The sequence below is a fragment of the Crinia signifera genome, chromosome 1 (genome assembly GCF_055691185.1).
Source record: "Crinia signifera chromosome 1, ASM5569118v1, whole genome shotgun sequence".
NCBI classification, from domain to species: domain Eukaryota; kingdom Metazoa; phylum Chordata; class Amphibia; order Anura; family Myobatrachidae; genus Crinia; species Crinia signifera.
The window spans coordinates 45,022,807-45,041,888 of record NC_139217.1 but is presented as its reverse complement, the minus strand read 5'-3'; the positions used below and the strand labels follow the sequence as shown (position 1 = coordinate 45,041,888).

At 47.4% G+C, this 19,082-nt stretch overlaps 1 protein-coding gene across 1 annotated transcript; it reads right to left on the bottom strand.

Annotated features, from left to right (window-relative positions):
• Window positions 1–3,354: 3,354 nt before the first annotated feature.
• Window positions 3,355–8,177, bottom strand: LOC146025817 (fatty acid-binding protein 1, liver-like). Its single transcript, XM_083155896.1, has 4 exons — window positions 8,111–8,177; window positions 7,179–7,351; window positions 4,953–5,042; window positions 3,355–3,437 (listed from the first exon to the last, which is right to left on the bottom strand). The coding sequence occupies exons 1-4, from the start codon at window positions 8,175–8,177 to the stop codon at window positions 3,387–3,389; spliced, it is 381 nt and encodes a 126-aa protein (XP_083012022.1). The 3' UTR covers window positions 3,355–3,386.
• Between the last annotated feature and the right edge of the window lie 10,905 nt (window positions 8,178–19,082).

Below are 19,082 nucleotides of genomic sequence, written 5' to 3'. Positions count from 1 at the left end.
AGCTCACAGAGACAGACGGCGAGAGAGAGAGACAGACGGTGAGAGAGAGAGAGACACACGGAGAGTATCACACAGTCAGCCTGTCCCTGCATATAAATTGCCCCATTTATCTTCCTGATCAGAGATTAGTGATGACAACTTCTTTACTGCCTGACAAGCAATAATGTTTACCTACTAGTTATCAGACCTGCCCTTATAGGGTGATATACAGGTACAGTACCTGGCGTGCTATTAGCCTTAAGGGCCCTACACATGGAGAAATTTGTGCCTGGGAGATTCAGCATGAGAGATTTCACTCTCTCAGGAGTGTGAAGGGCCCTATGAAGGCATTTTTCTGAGCGATTTACTACATCGCTCAGAAAATGCCCCTACATCGCTCCGGGTGTAGGGCCATAGCGTTAGCAATGCACAACCCCGCGCGTCATTATCACCTCGTCGATTAATAACCAGCACTCTGGTTATTAATCGGTCAGGGCCTGTGTTCTCACCGGAAGACATTGGCCCTCTCACAGGTCGCTCAGCGTATAGTGAGGGGAAAAATCGGACACAACTCCGTACAGGTGATCAACGCTTCAATGCTTTATTTTTTGTGTCTTCCACCCTCCTTCTGTATTTTCTGGTCTTTTTTTTTTTGCCTTCCAGCCTCCTTTCTGTGTCAGTCAGCCTCCCCATGACTTCCAACCTCCCTCTTGTCAGCCAACCTCCCCATCCCATGTCAGGCAGCCTTCCTTATGTCAGCCTCCCTCCCTTATGTCAGCCAGCCTCCCTTATGTCACCCAGCCTCCCTCCCCTGTGTCATCCAGCCTCTGGCACCCATTTCAGCCAGCCTCCGTCCCTTGTGTCAGCCAGCCTCTGTCACCCGTTTCAGCCAGCCTCCATCCCCTGTGTCAGCTAGCCTGCCTCCCCTGTCAGCCAGCCTCCCTTCTGTGTCAGCCAGCCTCCCTCCCCTATGTCAGACAGTGCTCCTCCCCCCCCCCCCCCAAGAACATTTAATCATTAATTTGACCCAGTAAAGTTTAATCATTGGTGGCACAGTGTAATAAAAAAATGTGTTTAGTTATTGGTGGTATAGTGACCCCCCTAAACATTTAATCATTAGTGTCCCCCAAAAAACATTTAATCGCTGGTGGTATAGCGTGGCATCTCCCTCCCCCCCTCTCCTCCCAACCATTGGTGGCACAGTGTAAAAAAAAAATACTTACCAACTCTGGAGTCTTCCAGCGTTGCGTCCTGTCACCGCAGCTTCTATCTGACTGTAGGGGTCGGGCACGGTGGGTCCAGGAGGCGTCTGGCTTCGACGGGGCTTCTGGGCGGCTAAGCGGCTTTAGTGGGGTATCCGGGCAGCTAAGCGGGGCTTCTTCTTGGCGGCGTGCTCCGGTGTCCTCAGTGACAGTGGGGGGGGGGGGGGGGGGGGGGGGGGGGGGGTTCCGCGCATGTAAATCACACACACAGCTATTTCCATGTGTTTTCAGCCATTTTCTGAGGGATTTAGTAACATTGCTCAGAAATGTTACTAGATAGCTTATAAGCCTATGGCTTCTCTCTGCATCTGATCGGAAGAGCTGCTCTTTGCGTTGCTCACCGCATAGTATATATGCAGTGAGCAGTGGCGCAACGGGAGTCAGGATGTACCGCCGCTGTTTGGTACATCCCAACCTGAAAGTGTTGAGGCAACTTCAGGTAATAAAAAAATATATAAATATATATAAATTTCAACATATATATGCAATTAAGCGTTGGTGGCGCAATGAGAAAAAAAATACTTATCAAGTCCGGACAGCGGGGGAGGCAGGATATATTAACATATTAACATGGTATAGGGGTCTCCCCCCCCCCCCAAACATATAAGCGTTGGTGGTATAGCATCCCCTCCCCAAAATATTTATATGCATTGGTGGTATAGCGCCCCCACAAATAAAAATATGTGCTGTGGTATGGCGAAGTTACCAGTGGAATGTCCAGATGCTCTAAACAGCCCACTTGCTTATCCAGTGGATGGTTTCTGGACGATGGGCATTGTATAGCTGTACTTGCTGTGATGCGCTCGTTAGCAATGGAGTGAAGCTTAAGCAGAACAGGGTTTGTTGCAGTAACCAGGCAATTGGGTAGTGGTGTGGGCGCTAACTTGGGCTAAGCAAGAGAAGACCGTCTTTCTACTATGTCACTGCTGCACAGCAGCAAGTCGGTGCTGCGCGTGGACAGTACTATGCTCTGCGGCCATCTTGGAAAATGGAGAATTATTTGCTAAACAGAATTTTATCTGAAATTTTCACTCTTTCCACTATGCATTTTTCCACTTGGATCCAAGAGAGGTGGTGCAGATTTTAGAAGATTTTTGGGGTTATTTTCTAAAATCCTGAACGTGGGGAATGTGGGGCGAGCACAAAAGTGAGTATGAAATCAATGTAATTGTGCAAATTGCCTCTGCACCCATGTCTGCCACTTATTAATGAAATTGATACCCAGATATAGCATTATGAATGGGGGGGAGCACTTACCTCTGGGTCCCTGTGGGCAGCTTCACCTTTCCAAGCAGTTTACTGCCATGTGGTGCTATCCAATCTTTGTCCTAGCTAGTTCTGTCTCTCTTCATTAATGTCTTATTGGGAGGAGGCCTGGCTGTGGTCCCAGGATATCCCAGAAGTCTGAGAATAGTCACGCCTCCTCCCAGTAATGCATTTACAATACAGCATGCTGTGGGCCAATTAGAGTCTGGAGGCGGAGCTTCATATGAGTGTCAGGGGCGGAGCTAAGCTCTGTGTTTTGCACTTTGTTTCATCGATGTGGGGAACTATCAGGTACTCATTCATCATTGGTGGATGGCCAGCCCTCTGGGAGGGCACTGGCCCCCAGTGGCAGCAGACTGCTTAGAAAGGTGAGCCACCCGCAGGGATCAAGAGGTAAGTGCTGTGGGGGAAGTGGGGAGGAGGCCGGCACGGCAAGTAATGTGAGGCTAATAGTGGGATCACTGGGGAGCAGGAGGCGTACACCTGTGCATTGCAGGAACAGGTATATAGGTATAGTACCAAAATTACATTTTTTATCTTTGTTCCCCCAACATAGAAACATTCTGACACCCCTACATTATAGCCTCAGTGTTCAATTCAATTCTGAAAATCATGTCTGACCTCCACAATTGTAACAATATCACAAATATCTGATGTATCGGGGTTCATAGATGAATCCTAATAACACCAATAGGAACGTTGTATAATTGTAGGGTAACTAAAGCCCCCTCAAAGCAAAAGCTTCGAAAGCTAGTCTGCTACCTTCTGTGTTTGTGCATGTGTGTGTGTGATGATTTGTGGTATCATTGAGGCAGAGATGAGAGATTCTTTTTTCACAAGCTTTTATTTTACACATAAAAAAGTAACAATACAGTTCCGTCAGACTCGCTTGCTGACTCTCTTGTAGACAATGTCTTTCACGGTCATAACCTGGAAGATAAAACACACCGTGATGGCACTAGCACCCAGCAACCGTATAATCCGGCAAACAGCTAAAACACAACAGCACTCACACGTACAACACCAGCCTGGAGATATTGGGGGGGCATATTTATTAAAGCTTCAAATAGCGGCCTATGGGCGAAATGTTCTAACACCCGCAGCCCTCTAACGCCCCCCTTCGCCAGGTACCGCATTGTTAATAATCACATATGCTCTAACATCTTGCGATAAGACCTGTCCCTTGCGATGCGGCCACAGCGCTGGACTTCCGGGTCTGAGACCTGGGAGTCCGTCTGTGCATGCGCAGAGCACAGGAGCCGGCTGCAGGGCATGCTGGGAGGGATCCGTGACGGATCCCTCGCACAGCGCTGCGGTAAGAAGCCCATAGGCTTCTGCAGGGAATCGCCAGCTTTTGCTGGGGATTCCCTCCGCAGCGCTGACCCTGCGGAGGGGGGTTAGAGAATACAGAAATGCAGTAAAAACCCAGATAAGGCGGTTTTTACCGCATTTCTGGTTTAGAGCATCCCGCCCTATATGTCTGAGAAGGCATTAATACATTTCCTTAGACGTAAACCGCAATACAGAAAAATGGGAGGACAGCGCCTGAGCGGTATGCACAGGGCTGCCGGTACACATTCGGAAAGGGGGCTTGGCCAATGGGAAAGGGGGAGTTACTAAGGGGAAAGGGGGCATGACCAAAGGGACCGCGCAGCCTTTCTGAATGTGTACTGACGTCGGGTCACATAGTATATTTCTAGCGGCACTCAACCGCTTCATTTGGCCAAAGGCCTCCTAAAGCTGCCCATTGTCCTGCAATGGTGGTGCCTGTGCACTTGCTTTGCCTTCCCCCAGGAATGGAGAGGAGGCGAAGAGGTTCCAGGGAGCCACAGGAATCACTGAGCAGGGTGAGGCCTACCTGCTGAGTCCCCCTGGGAGATGTAGTCCTGGCCAGCCACTTCCCCTCATGCTCCCCAAAGAGCAGCAATAATAGGAAACTATAACTCCCACTGGAGGAGGAGCTGCCTATGAAAATACAGTACAGTACAGTACAGTAAGATTTAGCTGGTACAGACCATTAAAAAACGGTACTGTACTGGCTAAATCAGAATAGTTGTAGGGTATGCTTTAACATACCTCCCAACATTGCCGGATAGGGATAGGGAGGAGGGTCGCTAGGTGACGCCCCCGTTTTCGCCGCTGTGGGGGAATGGCTAGTGGCTCAGGAGACAGGGGGGACTCCCAACTGCCCCCCCCCCCGTGCACGGGACACTGCCGGATGCGGGAGGGACTCGGGAATGTCCCAAAAAACCGGGACGTTCCCGCGATAAGTGGGACAGTTGGGAGGTATGCTTTAAGAGCTCTTTCAATACATTAAACAGGCAGCTAAAACACTCTTTGTACTGGCGTTAGTATAGGAACAGCACATACAGTAGCACTGCTTCAAACATCTGCCCCATTCATCTGCCCCATACATCTGCCCCATACTGTTTAGCAGAAACTTACATTGGTGAGAAGATCGCCAGAAAGTTCAGTGACAGAGGTAATCCCTTTAAGTTTCACAACCAGCTTCCCGTCCACCAGATTAACTGCAGACTGAAAGAACGAGACAGTTATTTTAAACGATTCTGTGTTTTTTAATAACAGATCTTTGTTGAAGATTGTTACATATTTCAGGTGGGGAATTATGTGTCTGGGGGAGCGGCAACGGCGCACACACCTACTGTACATGTCAGTGGCATGCACAGAAATCTTCCTGGGGAGCCCGCTCCAGCAGCCCAGGGGATCAAATCTTTCGGAAATCTTAAGTTAAATAAGATAAATCTTTGTCATAATGTGCTCTTTACACTAAGGCCCTTATTCTGATTGACGCGTACTTTTCCGCATACTTTCGGATCGCGTCTTTACGGCGTCTGCGCATGCGTGGAGAACGCAACGCGCATGTGCCACGCCTTGACTCCGTACCTGTTCGGGCAAATCCCGTACAAAACTGTTCACCGCAATCAGTCGGGAAATATGGGCGTATTATGGGCGTCATGCGGAATGACACATGGGCGTAGTTTCAAAGTGGGAAAAACTGGGAGGAAACATGGGCGGACACGGGGGAGTACACTTATGTTGGGGGGCGTACATTCGGATAGCACTCCGAATGCACGCGACCAAAACCGATAGAAATGTGCGGTGTCCAAAAGGCTACTATTGCTTTGCGGACACCACTCGTTCCTGCGGTAGGCGAACGGACCGCCTAATGACTACAAGCATTAACACCTGAACCCAATAGAATCGACTCCTTTACTCATTACTCACTAATAGGACGCTTGTCAGTGCTTTAATTGAAACCATTGCTGCTTCAATTGCTGTAAGGGTTAATGTGTGCAATGCATGTGTTAGGCATGCTTGTAAGGATATATTGGCATCTAATTGATTCCAATTCCAAATATGCATTTTTGTATGAGGATAGGTAATTGAATAAGTGGGTCATGTGATGTATTGCAGAATAGACATAATAGTGGGTTTTTTGGGGTAAATACACCGCTTACGTGCGGTAGCTCCGCTTGGCTCCCGTTCGGATGCGGTATTCCCGTGCATACTCTGTAATACTCTGTAATACCGTGCAGAATCGGAGTGTTTCTCCCGCACACGCATGGTTTGTATGTCGTCCGTAAACACGCCCTGTTCTTAAAGAGTGAGTCCGTCCGAATGCGGAGGACACGTGGGCGTTTCTACGGACGATGGCCGCACGCGGCAGAACACCGTGGCGTGCGGGCCGCACCGTAAGAATTCGGGAATATCCGTACCGATCAGAATAAGGGCCTAAATCTTTTGTCCAGGACTGACAGGAATGAAAATCTTAAAATAAATCGTAGGGGTGTTCATACGATGTGATTTTGCTTGCGATTCGATTGGGATCTAATCGAAAGGCAATCAAATGTATTCGATTTAGACTATATAGTAAGATCTGTACACAATCTCCCTGCACAGTGTATTTTTTATTCGATTTCGATGCTGTGCATTGGGATAGACTCAACATCGTATGCAGCTAAAAACTGTAAAATGTCCATTTGATTTTGATTCGATATGGCTTATATATTCCAAATCGAATAGAGAACCGTGTGTACGGGACATTAATATCACGGATCTTTCTATTGTGTGGGCACCTTAAGACTGACAATCTGCGGCATAACTGCATACAGTATATTTACCCCACTCTCCTGTGCAGATGGGGGTTGCCCCTACTTCTTATAATCTTTGAGGATCTGCCTCATTTCTGTTTCAGTACATTGAAAGGTCCTACAGGTTCCATAAGGTTATTTCTATAATTTCAGGAATCCAACCATTGCCCAGAAATATCTAAAGCTGGGGTATTATAAAAAACCTTTAGTGAGATCAATTTCTATGCATCAGCCCAAACCCATTTTAAAACCATTCTCTTTACTTTGTTTGAAAATGTGACAGTTATTAATGACTACAGCTGTGCATCAACTAGGTGGTCTGGGAAATGTGACAGTTAGTAATGACTACAGCTGTGCACCAACTAGTTAGTCTGGGAAATGTGTCAGTTAGTAATGGCTACAGCTGTGCACCAGCTAGGGTGTCTGGGAAATATGACAGTTAGTAATGGCTACAGCTGTGCACCAGGTAGGAGATTTGGAAAACATGGACCGTTGGTAGATCTCGAGGACCGGCTTGGCCACCCCTGATTTAGATAGACAGTGAAGATGATGTTTTTACCCTGATTTTTTCATCTGTCAATGTTTCCAAATCCGTCTCCTCGCCGAGATTGAACTCATTATGTAGAACCTTGGCACCTGTGGTAACTGTGATCACAAAGTGATTACCATTCTGAACAATCTTTGTAACACTCTTGATATCTTTTCCCTTTTGGATTAGATCATCTGGGAGACCTAGAATCAAGGAGAAATCATCAACACTCGGAAACTGAATGCACAAGATTATAGGGGAGACATGACTTTATCAAACAGAGGAGCAGATGTATTTATAGCCTGGTGAAGTGATAAAGTGAAAGTTGATAATGCACCAGATAGTCAGCTCCTAACCCTCATTTTTCAAGCCCAGCCTGTAACATGACAGCTAGGAGCTGAGTGGATGGTGCATTATCACTGGCCACTTTATCACATCACAAGGCTTAAAAAATGTGCCCCACAGATACAGGGCAATGTTCTTGTATGTTCTTTGTTGTAAGAAAGGGTTGAATTTCAAAAATGAAATGATCTTAGCTGTTTTTATCCATTTTCAAGAAATCCAAAACCCGAGACTTGCATTTTAGAATCCAAATTCAGAACCAAAACACTTGAAGATGGTTTTGCAAACCAAAAACAAAACACAACGATGAAATTAGAACGAAAAAAAAAAAATCAAAACCACACTCAAGGGGTACATGCTGGCTTTATACACATGTGCAGCAGTATACACTGCTGGAGATTTGATGAGTTTTGATAAGAGATGTGCAGAAAAGATAGCCAGGTGAGGCACTGCCTCACCTGACATTACTCCAGAGTTTAGAATATAAAAATTATAAGAATAATAAAAATAAGATTTTTTTAATATATTCTTTGTATTTTTTATATACTTTATAAATGTAACACTCGTGTTACACCCGTGTGATATATCAATATATATAAGATGGCGGTTACCGGACTCACCAATGGCTTTCATGAAAGGCTCAAAGTTTTCCTGGGATTGCAGCTCATAGGTGCCAGCGAAAGACATGTTGGAGAATGATCCTTGTCTACGCAGGACGGCAGCGAGAGAGAGAGAGGGAGAGAGTGGCGGCACATCAGCCTATGCCTGCTTTTAAATCGTTTAATTTATCTTTCTGTCCAGAGGTCATGTGATGTCACACCGCTTTACAGCCTGGCTGAAACCTTTATGGCCGCCTTGTAATGCTGACCACAATCACTCTCTGTGATAAAGAGCACTGGCTTGTATCACAGCCAATACAAGGTTTCATAGAAAAGATAATCTATCTTTAAAGAGAAATACTCTATTAAAAACAAGTGTTTCACTTACTTTTGTCTATTATTGTTTATTATTACTAAGGAAGAGATGTACTAAGCCTTGGAGACAATGGCGTAACGGTGGCTCTGAAGCCCAAGCAGTGGCTTGGGGGAGCCGGCACTGTAGGGGCGCGTGGTCTATCGGGTTCCAGAGGGTCTGGTCGTCCGTCCTCATGGAATCTGCTGAAAATGTCCCTCCAAAAATGGCATAAATGCTGGAAGTCCTGCTGGACAGATGCTAGAAGTCCTATTGGTTAGCATATATAGTTACCCGGAAATTACAGATTCCAGGTAGATATTGATATATACACTGGAATATATATATATATATATATATATATATATATATATATATATATATATATATTGCTCCTGTCAATGGACATGCAAAACCCTGGAAATGAGCATGAAAGCCCCTGGCAAAGAGTCTGTAATCCCTGGCAATAAGCATGTAACACCAGTTAATGAGCAATGAGCATAGGGCAGACGACAGGGGGGGGGGGTCAAGGGGGACAAGTGTGACGGGCCCCAGAGATCTGAAGGGCCCCAGAGTTTCCATGCCCCGGCATGGCCACTGCCTGTACTAGCTGGCCTGTCAGTGACCTTTGGGGCCCCGCCGTTACTGTGCACCGTCTGTGTGTGGCTGAGTTTGACTGACTCACTGTGTGCCACTGACATCTACTGTGTGTGCTCCCTGCCAATCGGCGCACAGATCCATCTACTCTGTGTGTGCGCAGGGCCTGGGGCCGCAGGCGCACAGCCGTACCCCCCACTGGTGCTGTGGCCTCAGTCTCTGGCTCCTGTACTTTTCCTGCGCATGCACAGGTCGTCTGTTCCGCACTCTGTGAAAGACCTGCCCTGCCTGCTCGTAGTGCTCAGCGTTCTTTTGTGAAAGTGACCGGCCAGCAGCAGCCGGAGCCAGCAGGAAGCAGCAGCAGCCGGAGCCAGCAGGAAGCAGCAGCAGCCGGAGCCAACAGGAGGCAGCAGCAGCCAGAGCCAGCAGGAAGCAGCAGCAGCCGGAGCCAAAAGGAGGCAGCAGCAGCCGGAGCCAGCAGGAAGCAGCAGCAGCCGGCGCCAGCAGGAGGCAGCAGCAGCCAGAGCCAGCAGCAGTCGGGAGCCAGCAGGAAGCAGCAGCCAGGAGCCAAGCCAGCAGGACTGAGAACGAGAGAAGTCCGCACCTGAAAGCAGGATCTGGAGCAGCGAAAGGTTAAATGAGGCTCATGCAGAAGAGCGTTGTGTGGATTTGGGATTAGGTGGGGGGCCCCAGAAATATCATTGTACAGGGCCCCAAGATTTCTGTTGCCAGCCCTGAATGAGCACTTAGGTATTATATCGCTAACAAATTTATTGGGGTGGGGAGAAGACAGAACTTTTTTCAGTGGGGGGGGGAAAGGGATGCAACATTTCTAGTTGTGCCACTTACAACTTTGAGAGAAAGTACCAACCAGCTCTCATTTTTCAAACACAGGCCCAGATGCACTAAGCTTCAAGTGATAAAATGGAGAGAAACAGCCAACTAATCAGCTCCTGTCTGCCATGTCACAGGCTGTGTTTAAAAATTGTAAGGCAAGAGCTGATTGGTTGATTTGTTATCACTCTCCACTTTACCACTTTTGAAGCTTAGTGCATCTGGCCCACAGTCTGTAACATGGCTGTGTAACACTTGAAAAAACAGCTACTGGCAAGGGATACAGATGATCTGGAGTCCCTAGTGCAGTGGTTCCCAAACTGTGCGCCTAGGCTCCTTGGGGTGCCTTGGAGCACTTGCAGGGGTGCCTCAGGTTGGTGGTCCAGAACCAATTCAATTTATTTATGGCCAATTAAATAGGCAAAATCAGTGCTTGGGGCTTCCAATTAAGAATATGTGGGTAAACAGAAGTGAATCTTGTTTCTCACCACATAAGTGGACCTAAGGAAAACATTGAAATCACAACGAATTTAATATTTTTCCTAAAATTAGTAACCAAATTTTGGCCTAGGGGTGCCGTGAAAAATATTCTGATACTTTAGGGTGCCGTGATTCAAAAAGTTTGGGAACCACTGCCCTAGTGTGTTACGCGCAACAGATAAATGAGGCATTGTCTTGCATTTTGGGTTACAACCTATGGGCTTACAATAAAACATCAAAGGTCCCCAGACTCATATCTTGCGTCAGACGTCAGTTTAAACGCCATCACTCACTGCCTGGAAGGCTACAATGTAACAGTTGGTTGTTAAGGAGATGACCAGCTGGAAGGCAGATAGAGTTGGACGATGAGCTTAAAATGTAGCAACTTTAAAAAAAAAAAAATGAAGACAGTTTTTTTTTTTTACTGTTTGATCAGAGTGCGAACTAACAACATAAAGTTGCTGATATCGGTTACAACATAATACTTTATATACAAAGTATATATAAAAAAGATAAGGTTCTACAGACTTTTATGTTCCCCGAGTTAGTTATGAAATAGAATCTGCGATGTCTCAGCAATATTGTCCTCTGCTCTTTGATAAGTAATAAGACGATTATTTGGAGCTGGTCTGGATGATCTGGTGATAAATGAAAGTAGGAAAGAAAGAAAAGTGTTTAAAAGTCAGAGATGGAAAGAATGAGAAGAGAAAAAGATAAGAGCGGAGAAGTCAGAGAAGAATTGGATGCAGGGGGAGATGTACCAAGCCTTGGAGAGATACAAGAGGCCCCCATACACTTATGCAATTTGGTGAAAACGGGCAAAATTGTAAGCCATCCAATCCGATTCATGTCCGACCTCCAACTCGGACCCCCTTAGGGCGGCAGGGGAATGGGGTCGCATGCAATACGACCCCCCCCCCATTAGGTAGAGGCAGTGCTCTGGTTTTCACCTCCCCCCTGCTAAATATACATGATACTTTATAAAGGAATAGTGGTCTCACACGGAAGGGGCGTGGTGACACAATAGTATGCACAGTTCAAATTACACCACACAGTTCAAATTACACCACACAGTAGCACATATTCACAATATACCACATGTAGTGCCCCATATTCATATTACACCACACAGTAGTGTCCCTTATTTACATAACATCACTCAGTAGTAGTTCCCCTTACACATAATGCCCACAGTAGTGCTTCTTCTTATACACATAACCCCCACAGTGTTGCCCCTTATACACATAGGAGGATATTCTGGTTCACTTGCAAAGGCAAATTCCTTCTCAAATGGACAAAACCATGTGCATTGCAGGTGGGGCAGATGAAACTTGTGCAGGGAGTTGCGGCCGCCGCCGGTGCCACTCGCCTCCATGGGGGGGGGGGGGGCCTGCTATAAAATGGCACCCTCCAGTGGCCTAGAGCTGCCTAGTGGTGACGCAGGCCCTGATCATAGCTGCCTCTGTCATTCCATCAACACACCACCCACGTCCCTCCAGAAGCTGGCAGATTTATTAAGCTTGGAGAAGAGATAAACTGGAGATAAAGCGGAGAAAAGGTAAAAGGAGATAAAGCACCAGCCAATCAGCTGTGTTTGAAAAAGACAGTTGGGAGTTGATTGGCTGGTGCTTTATCTCCTTTTACCTTTTCTCCGCTTTATCTCCAGTTTATCTCTTCTCCAAGCTTAATAAATCTGCCCTGTGTCCCTCCAGCAGCTTCCCCGCATCTCTATGTCCATGCAGACACCTCTCCCCTTGCCTGCAGCATGCACAGAGCCTGCTCCTCTAAGTGGCTCTTTTTTACTTCAGCAGTGGTGGTGGCATGACATCACATATGCCGTGTCATATCAGAAAAGGAAGCCGCCGGGAAAGGCTTTCAGGTGAAATCACTATGCATGGCTGTGGTTGAACTAGTTCCACCTCCCCCCCCCCCCCCTCTGGATTTGAGTGTATATTCCATATACACTAATCTCCAGAAAGCAAAACTATCCAGAGCTTGTTCAATTCCAGTTTTTGTGTCTCCTGCTGCAAACGGCACAATCTTATAACCGTGTGAGGCATTTGCTGTCTCAGACAGTGTCACAGGCAAGGATTAAAAAGGTATTTCTCAATGGCAGTGGTTCCCAACCCTGGTCCTCAAGTACCCCCAACGGTGCACGTTTTCCAGGTCACCCGGCAGGCGCACAGGTGCACTCATTACTCACTGATGCAATTTAAATGATCCACAGGTGGAGCTAATTATTTCACTTGTGATTCTGTGTGATGACCTGGGAAACGTGCACTGTTGGGGGGTACTTGAGGACCAAGATTGAGAACCACTGCTCTATGGGTAAGATAGGCTTCTGAATCCCCGAGAGTATAAAAGGAGAAATACCAGCAGAATTACTGGATGCACATAATATATATTACAGGTTCTTCTCTGACATGTATTATATGTTCTTCTTAGAATCCAGGACACTCCCCAGGCCAAGTACACTCAGTTACCTTTGCTCTGTTTTCACACCGGTGATCAATGAAAACCTGTAAATGTGCATTAAAGTCACTCAGATATTAAGAACTTAATCGCACATGGGCCATTTTATTTTATTTATTCCACAAAAAGCAAATACATTTATTAGAATGGAGGTGTCTTCCTGATAGTGTGGGGTCTCTGTTTTCACATTTTTTTTTTTAATCAAACCAATTATCCCTTATTAGGGGTTGCTCCTATAATGTGACTTGAGGTCTCAATGGCAGACAGAACTTGTGAGTGGTGAGCCCAGGTGCAAAAATATAATTTCCCCCCCTCCTTCACCATAACCCAAGTTCACAATATGTATCATGGCAGAGTGTGGCAGGGAGAGGCATGGAAGGCATAGCAATAGAGACAGAGAAAAACAGTGAGTGACAGGGAGAGGCAGGGGTAGGCAGAGTGTGAAAGGGAATACAGTGGGTGACAGGAAAAGGAAGAGGGTGACAGGGAGAGATAGGGGAGGCAAAATGTGACAGGTAAAACAGTGGGTGACAGGAAGAGGCAGAGTGTGACAGGGAATACAGTGGGTGACAGGAGGAGGGTGACATGGAGAGTCAGGGGTAGGCAGAGTGTGACAGGGAATACAGTGGGTGACAGGAACAGGAAGAGGGTGACAGGGAGAGATAGGGGAGGCAGAATGTGACAGGGAAAACAGTGGGTGACAGGAAGAGGCAGAGTGTGACAGGGAATACAGTGGGTGACAGGAGGAGGGTGACAGGGGTAGGCAGAGTGTGACAGGGAATACAGTGGGTGACAGGAAGTGGTAGAGTGTGACATGGATAAACAGTGGGTGACAGGAAGAGGCAGAGTGTGACAGGAAGAACAGTGGGCGAAAGGAAGAGTGTGACAGTGATAAACAGTGGGTGACAGTGTGGCCAGATGTACTAAGCTTGAAAAGTGATCCACTTTTCCGCTTGAAAAGCCTTCCCCCAGAAGGCTGCATATAGTAAGGCCAAGAGCCAAATGTGGCAGATTGTGCATGTCTGTTCTATTTATTGGTTACTCGGAATCTGGATCATAGTAGTGTATCTACACAGTTTTTAAAAAGACTACCCATAATACATTCTGAGGCAGCAAAAGAAGGTTTGCTCACTAGGGTTGGACTTAGGAACAGTGTTGAGGGTTGAACGGTTAGGCTGTGTTGAGGGTTGAACGGTTAGGCTATGGGGAGGGTTTAGGATACGGCATATAGAAGGGTGGATTAGGGTTAGGCTGTAGGTAGGAGGGGGTAGGTTTAGGCAATGGGGTGCAGGGGTTAGAGTTAGGCACCAGCGAGGAGGGTTAGGGTTAGGATGCCAGTGGGGGATTTAGGGTGAGACAACAGGAAGAAGGCTTAAGGGGTCATGGTGAGGGGGAGAATACTTAACCTGAACCTCCTTTGAGATGCCAGCGTCAGTATTCTGAACGTCAGCATCCCGAACGCTGGTCTTCCGGTGATTTACTGCATTTCTCTGTTTACAGCCTAGAATATCACAGACAGAATCTGATTGGTTGCTATGGGCAACATCACCTCTCTCATTTTTACAAGCTTTTGTAAACTTTCCGAAGGGTCTCCTTATCTGTGCTGGTGTGCACTCATCCATAGCTTGCTGTAGCTGCTGCTAGTGAGCTTTGACTAAAGGTGCCCATACACTGCCTGCAACGTCTCGCAGCAGTGTACGGACACCCGATGGACTGCAAGCCGCCGGAGGGACACATGCGATCCATTGTGATGGATCGCATGCGTCCCTGCTTAGCGCCCGTCCCAGAACGGGTGGTCGGACGGCCAGCCGGTCCGACCACCTAGTCGGGTCCGATGCTCACGGGACCGCGCATCGGACCCGACTACATGTCAGGGAGAGGCGATTTGGTCCGATTTAACAGGCCGATTGGTCGCAATCGGCCGAAATCGGACCAAATCGCCTTGATGTATGCCCAGCTTTAGGGTAAGAATTTCTGCTAATAATCTTTCTTTGGTTAAACACATTTGTTTAATAAGAGTATCTGGTGTGCATATTGATTTGGCTAATGATATAATGGTAGGGAAATATTGTATCTTGTCACAATAAGCATAGACACATCCATATGTGAAGCCTTTAGACAGAGCGTGACACGTCCCCTCGACAGCACGTGTGCTGTAATCTCCCCGATTCTACAAGTATAGTGCACTGCATGTACTTTGCCCCTGCGCCTTTATCAGTCTGATGTACTACTTTGTGTAATGATGAGGTTATTATCGGCCAACTTTGCTCTGTGTGGACATCTTTGCGGCATCATTAAAATGCATATATCTGATTATGGAATGGTGCCACCTTCACAATCTCTCCATATATGGAACTAGACACGCCCTTTGGGTGGAGCATGACACGCCCACTCAATGAGGTGCTGTGCAAAATTCTACTACCAAATATAATCTCCTTGAAACTAGTTTTCAAAAGTAGTCAAGTATGGCCTGGTGGGCAAATTCAAGCCAGTGGCCCTGTATTTCCACAAACACGCGACAATGGAAAAATGGGCATGAAACGGACATTTATTCAAGCATCAGTTTATAATTCTATGTACCATAGGATGTATACAACATAGGGGTGAATATACACAGTTGTTCCAATGTATTTAGAACATAAATCAGCATCGTATATTCAATGCTGTTACCCTGTGCCAGAAAAACACACACACTAAAAATAGGGACAGTGCCCGCCATAGGTGTGCGTCAAAATGTACACCTTCATGCCCATTGCACATTATGGGGGTGATTCTGATTCATTTGGACAAGGCCGAATTTAGCCCCGTTCCGATGTTTGGGGATCTGCGTATATATGTGCATGTGCATGTCTCCTTTGTGAACGGCTCAGACAGCTGGCCTCTCTGCTGCTCATTAAGCTATGATCCTTGCAGCTTACTGAACCAACCAGAATGAGGCCCTATGTCCCACACCGTAATGCCCAATACACATTATGCCACACATTGTTCTGGCCATAACACATTATACCACACACCGTAATGCCCATTACACATTATGCTACACACCGTATTGCCTATTACACATTACGCCGCACACCATAATGCCTATTACACATTATGCATCATCGCCAGGGGTTACATGCTCATTGCCAGAGGTGTACATGCTCATTGACATGGGTGTACATGTTCCTCGACAGGGGGGGGGGGGTGGTTACATGCTTGTTGCCATGGAGGATTACATGCTCGTTGGCCAAGGGGGATTACACATTGTTTGCCAAGGGCTTCATGCTTGTTGCCATGGAAGGCTACATGCTCATTGCCTTGGGGAAGTAACATCATCATTACATCCTGCACAGCTTGACTGCAGCCTTTTGGGAAGAGAGGTCCAACCAGTGTTATGCACAGCTGGTGGCAAGCTAATACAGCCTGGTGATGTGAGTCGTGAGTCACCCGCGATTGCCAGTATTTAACCAGTGGGGTAGGAGGAGGCTGGGGAGGAATCCTGGGGACTCCAGGGGCTTGCGGGAGGATTGCCCATCTTTCCAGGGGATGGGGGGAGGGCCCCATTATCAGCATCCTCTCTGCCTTTCTGGGAGGGTAGGCAAGTATGAAGTAATATAGCTGCCAGACTGTGATTTACTGGCGGCACTGACTTTCTTTGCCTTTATCAGCAAAATGTATTAGTTTGCGCAACAATTGTGATAGTATGGGGTAACATTGATCTCTGCGCGGTGTGGGAAAGTAAAGTCTACATGGCTGCTTATCATTATTTACAACCTCATTGGAAACGTGATATCTCTGGTATCGGATGGAGCTCTGCAGGTTTATGGCTCAGACTAAAAGTTATAAACCATAGAAGTACCATAGAATATCATGGCTCAAGGATGACCTAATCAGCTATTCCAGGGCTTATTGTTAGACACAGAGAGAGCTACTGCAACAAAATGGCTCCTCCAGGGAAACTTCATTCCCTTACCAAGATGGCCGACGATAGAGTATCTGCACAGGTGCAGACGCCCGCAGCAAATGCTTTCGGCAAGATGGCAGTGGCTTTTGCATAGCGATTGGCAGCAAGGGGGGGGGGGTCCAGTGTTGGACACCCGGCATTACATGGGCCTGCATGGGCCTAGAAATACTGGACATGGCCCCAGGGAACGCAGGCGTTCCCCTGCCTGCTGGGGGCGGGTGGATAACCTCTCATGACATCAGTGTCCGCTCTCAATTTGGAGAAAACCCTGCAGCAGAAATGTCTTGGGCTACTTTTCTGCTGTGAACAGAGAAGTCATTTGAGCAATCTCCCTCATGTCGCCCAGCCCACATTACACTGTTACATCATAGTTACCTCCCCTCCTGCATTCTGCAGGATACTTTCTGACATAGCAGCAATCTCCCTCTCTCCCTCATTAGTCTAGCAATCTCCCTCATGTCGCCTAGCCCACATTACACTGTACATCATAGTTACCTCCCCTCCTGCATTCTGCAGGATACTTTCTGACATAGCAGCAATCTCCCTCTCTCCCTCATTAGTCTAGCAATCTCCCTCATGTCACCTAGCCCACATTACACTGTTACACTATAGTTACCTCCCCTCCTGCATTCTGTAGGAGACTCCCTGAAATAGCAGCAATCTCCCTCTCTCCCTCATTAGTCTAGCAATCTCCCTCATTTCACCTAGCCCACATTACACTGTTACATCATAGTTACCTCCCCTCCTGCATTCTGTAGGAGACTCCCAGAAATAGCAGCAATCTCCCTCTCTCCTTCATTAGTCTAGCAATCTCCCTCATGTCACCTAGCCCACATTACACTGTTACATCATAGTTGCCTACCCTCCTGCATTCTGCAGGAGACTCTCTGACATAGCAGCAATCTCCCTCTATCCCTCATTAGTCTAGCAATCTCCCTCATTTCACCTAGCCCACATTACACTGTTACATCATAGTTGCCTACCCTCCTGCATTCTGCAGGAGACTCCCTAACATAGCAGCAATCTCCTTCTCTCCCTCATTAGTCTAGCAATCTCCCTCATGTCACCTTGCCCACATTACACTGTTACATCATAGCTGCCTACCCTCCTGCATTCTGCAGGAGACTTTCTGACATAGAAGCAATCTCCCTCTCTCCCTCATTAGTCTAGCAATCTCCCTCATTTCACCTAGCCCACATTACACTGTTACACCATAGTTACCTCCCCACCTGCATTCTGCAGGAGACTCCTTAACATAGCAGCAATCTCCTTCTCTCCCTCATTAGTCTAGCAATCTCCCTCCTAAAAAAGGGCCTCAGGCGCACTGGGAAACTTAACACTACTCCAACGCTGAGGCACCCCTTGGCTCCGTTCCAGCACAGAGAGAAGCAACTACAGAACAGCAGGAAATTAGCTCAAAGAGGTCACAGAAAATCCATTCTACAATACAAGAGAAGAAGAAGAAGAACTACTGCAAGGAGCACAAACAGAGGAATTGCACCTATATTGAACTTCATTAAACTTAAAGGTGTAGAAATCTCATGGAAGTTTGCTATATAATGCAACTTAAGCTGGAAAATAACAATACTATAGATCCAAACTGTTAGGAGCTGCACGGGCAGCGCCTCCGCTCGCCCGGCAGTCTCCACTAGTTCCGTCCCAGCGGTTGCTGGGTTACCACGACGCCGTCGCGTCACCAGCCGGGAGCTTCCGGCGGACGGTGACGGGCGTCAGGCAGCCCGGGTGCAACCCCTTCCTCCCCTGCCGCAGCGGTTGCCAAGGCGACGGGGGACGCCTGGCGGCCGCAGGGAGGAAGGGGTGGATACCACGCCGCACGCAGCGTCTGGATAGCGCTTGGTGCGCTATTTAAACTGCCTGGCCGGGACACTCAGACGCCGGCTATAGTTCTTGACCTGGTGTCTAGAGTGTTCCCGGTTCCAGGCTCCTACCCAGCGTTGGCTCTCGTTCCAGTGACCTGGTCCCAGCTGCTTCCAGGATTCTTGTCCTGCTTCTGCCTGCAGATCCTCCTGTTTCCAGATAAGTTGGGAGATTCCCACTCTTGGTCTCAGTACTACTATTTCCTTTTTGTGTCATCATACTGTGTATTGTTACACCCGTCAGCAGATTCTTATTGTGTCAGCATACTGTGTATTGTTACGCCCGTCAGCAGATTCTTATTGTGTCAGCATACTGTGTATTGTTACACCCGTCAGCAGTTCTTATTGTGTCAGCACCTTGTGTATTGTTACACCTGTCAGTTTAGCTACTGTGTATTGTTTCACCCACTGCCAACAGCGTTTGCCTAGGGGGTT

Excerpts from the sequence above, each read along its gene's own strand:
- LOC146025817 (XM_083155896.1), bottom strand. The coding sequence starts at position 8,177 with ATGTCTTTCGCTGGCACCTATGAGCTGCAATCCCAGGAAAACTTTGAG. Across the intron at positions 7,352-8,110 it reads GCCTTTCATGAAAGCCATTG|GTCTCCCAGATGATCTAATC; the intron begins GTGAGTCCGGTA and ends CCTTGATTCTAG. Across the intron at positions 5,043-7,178 it reads TGACAGATGAAAAAATCAGG|TCTGCAGTTAATCTGGTGGA; the intron begins GTAAAAACATCA and ends TCGTTCTTTCAG.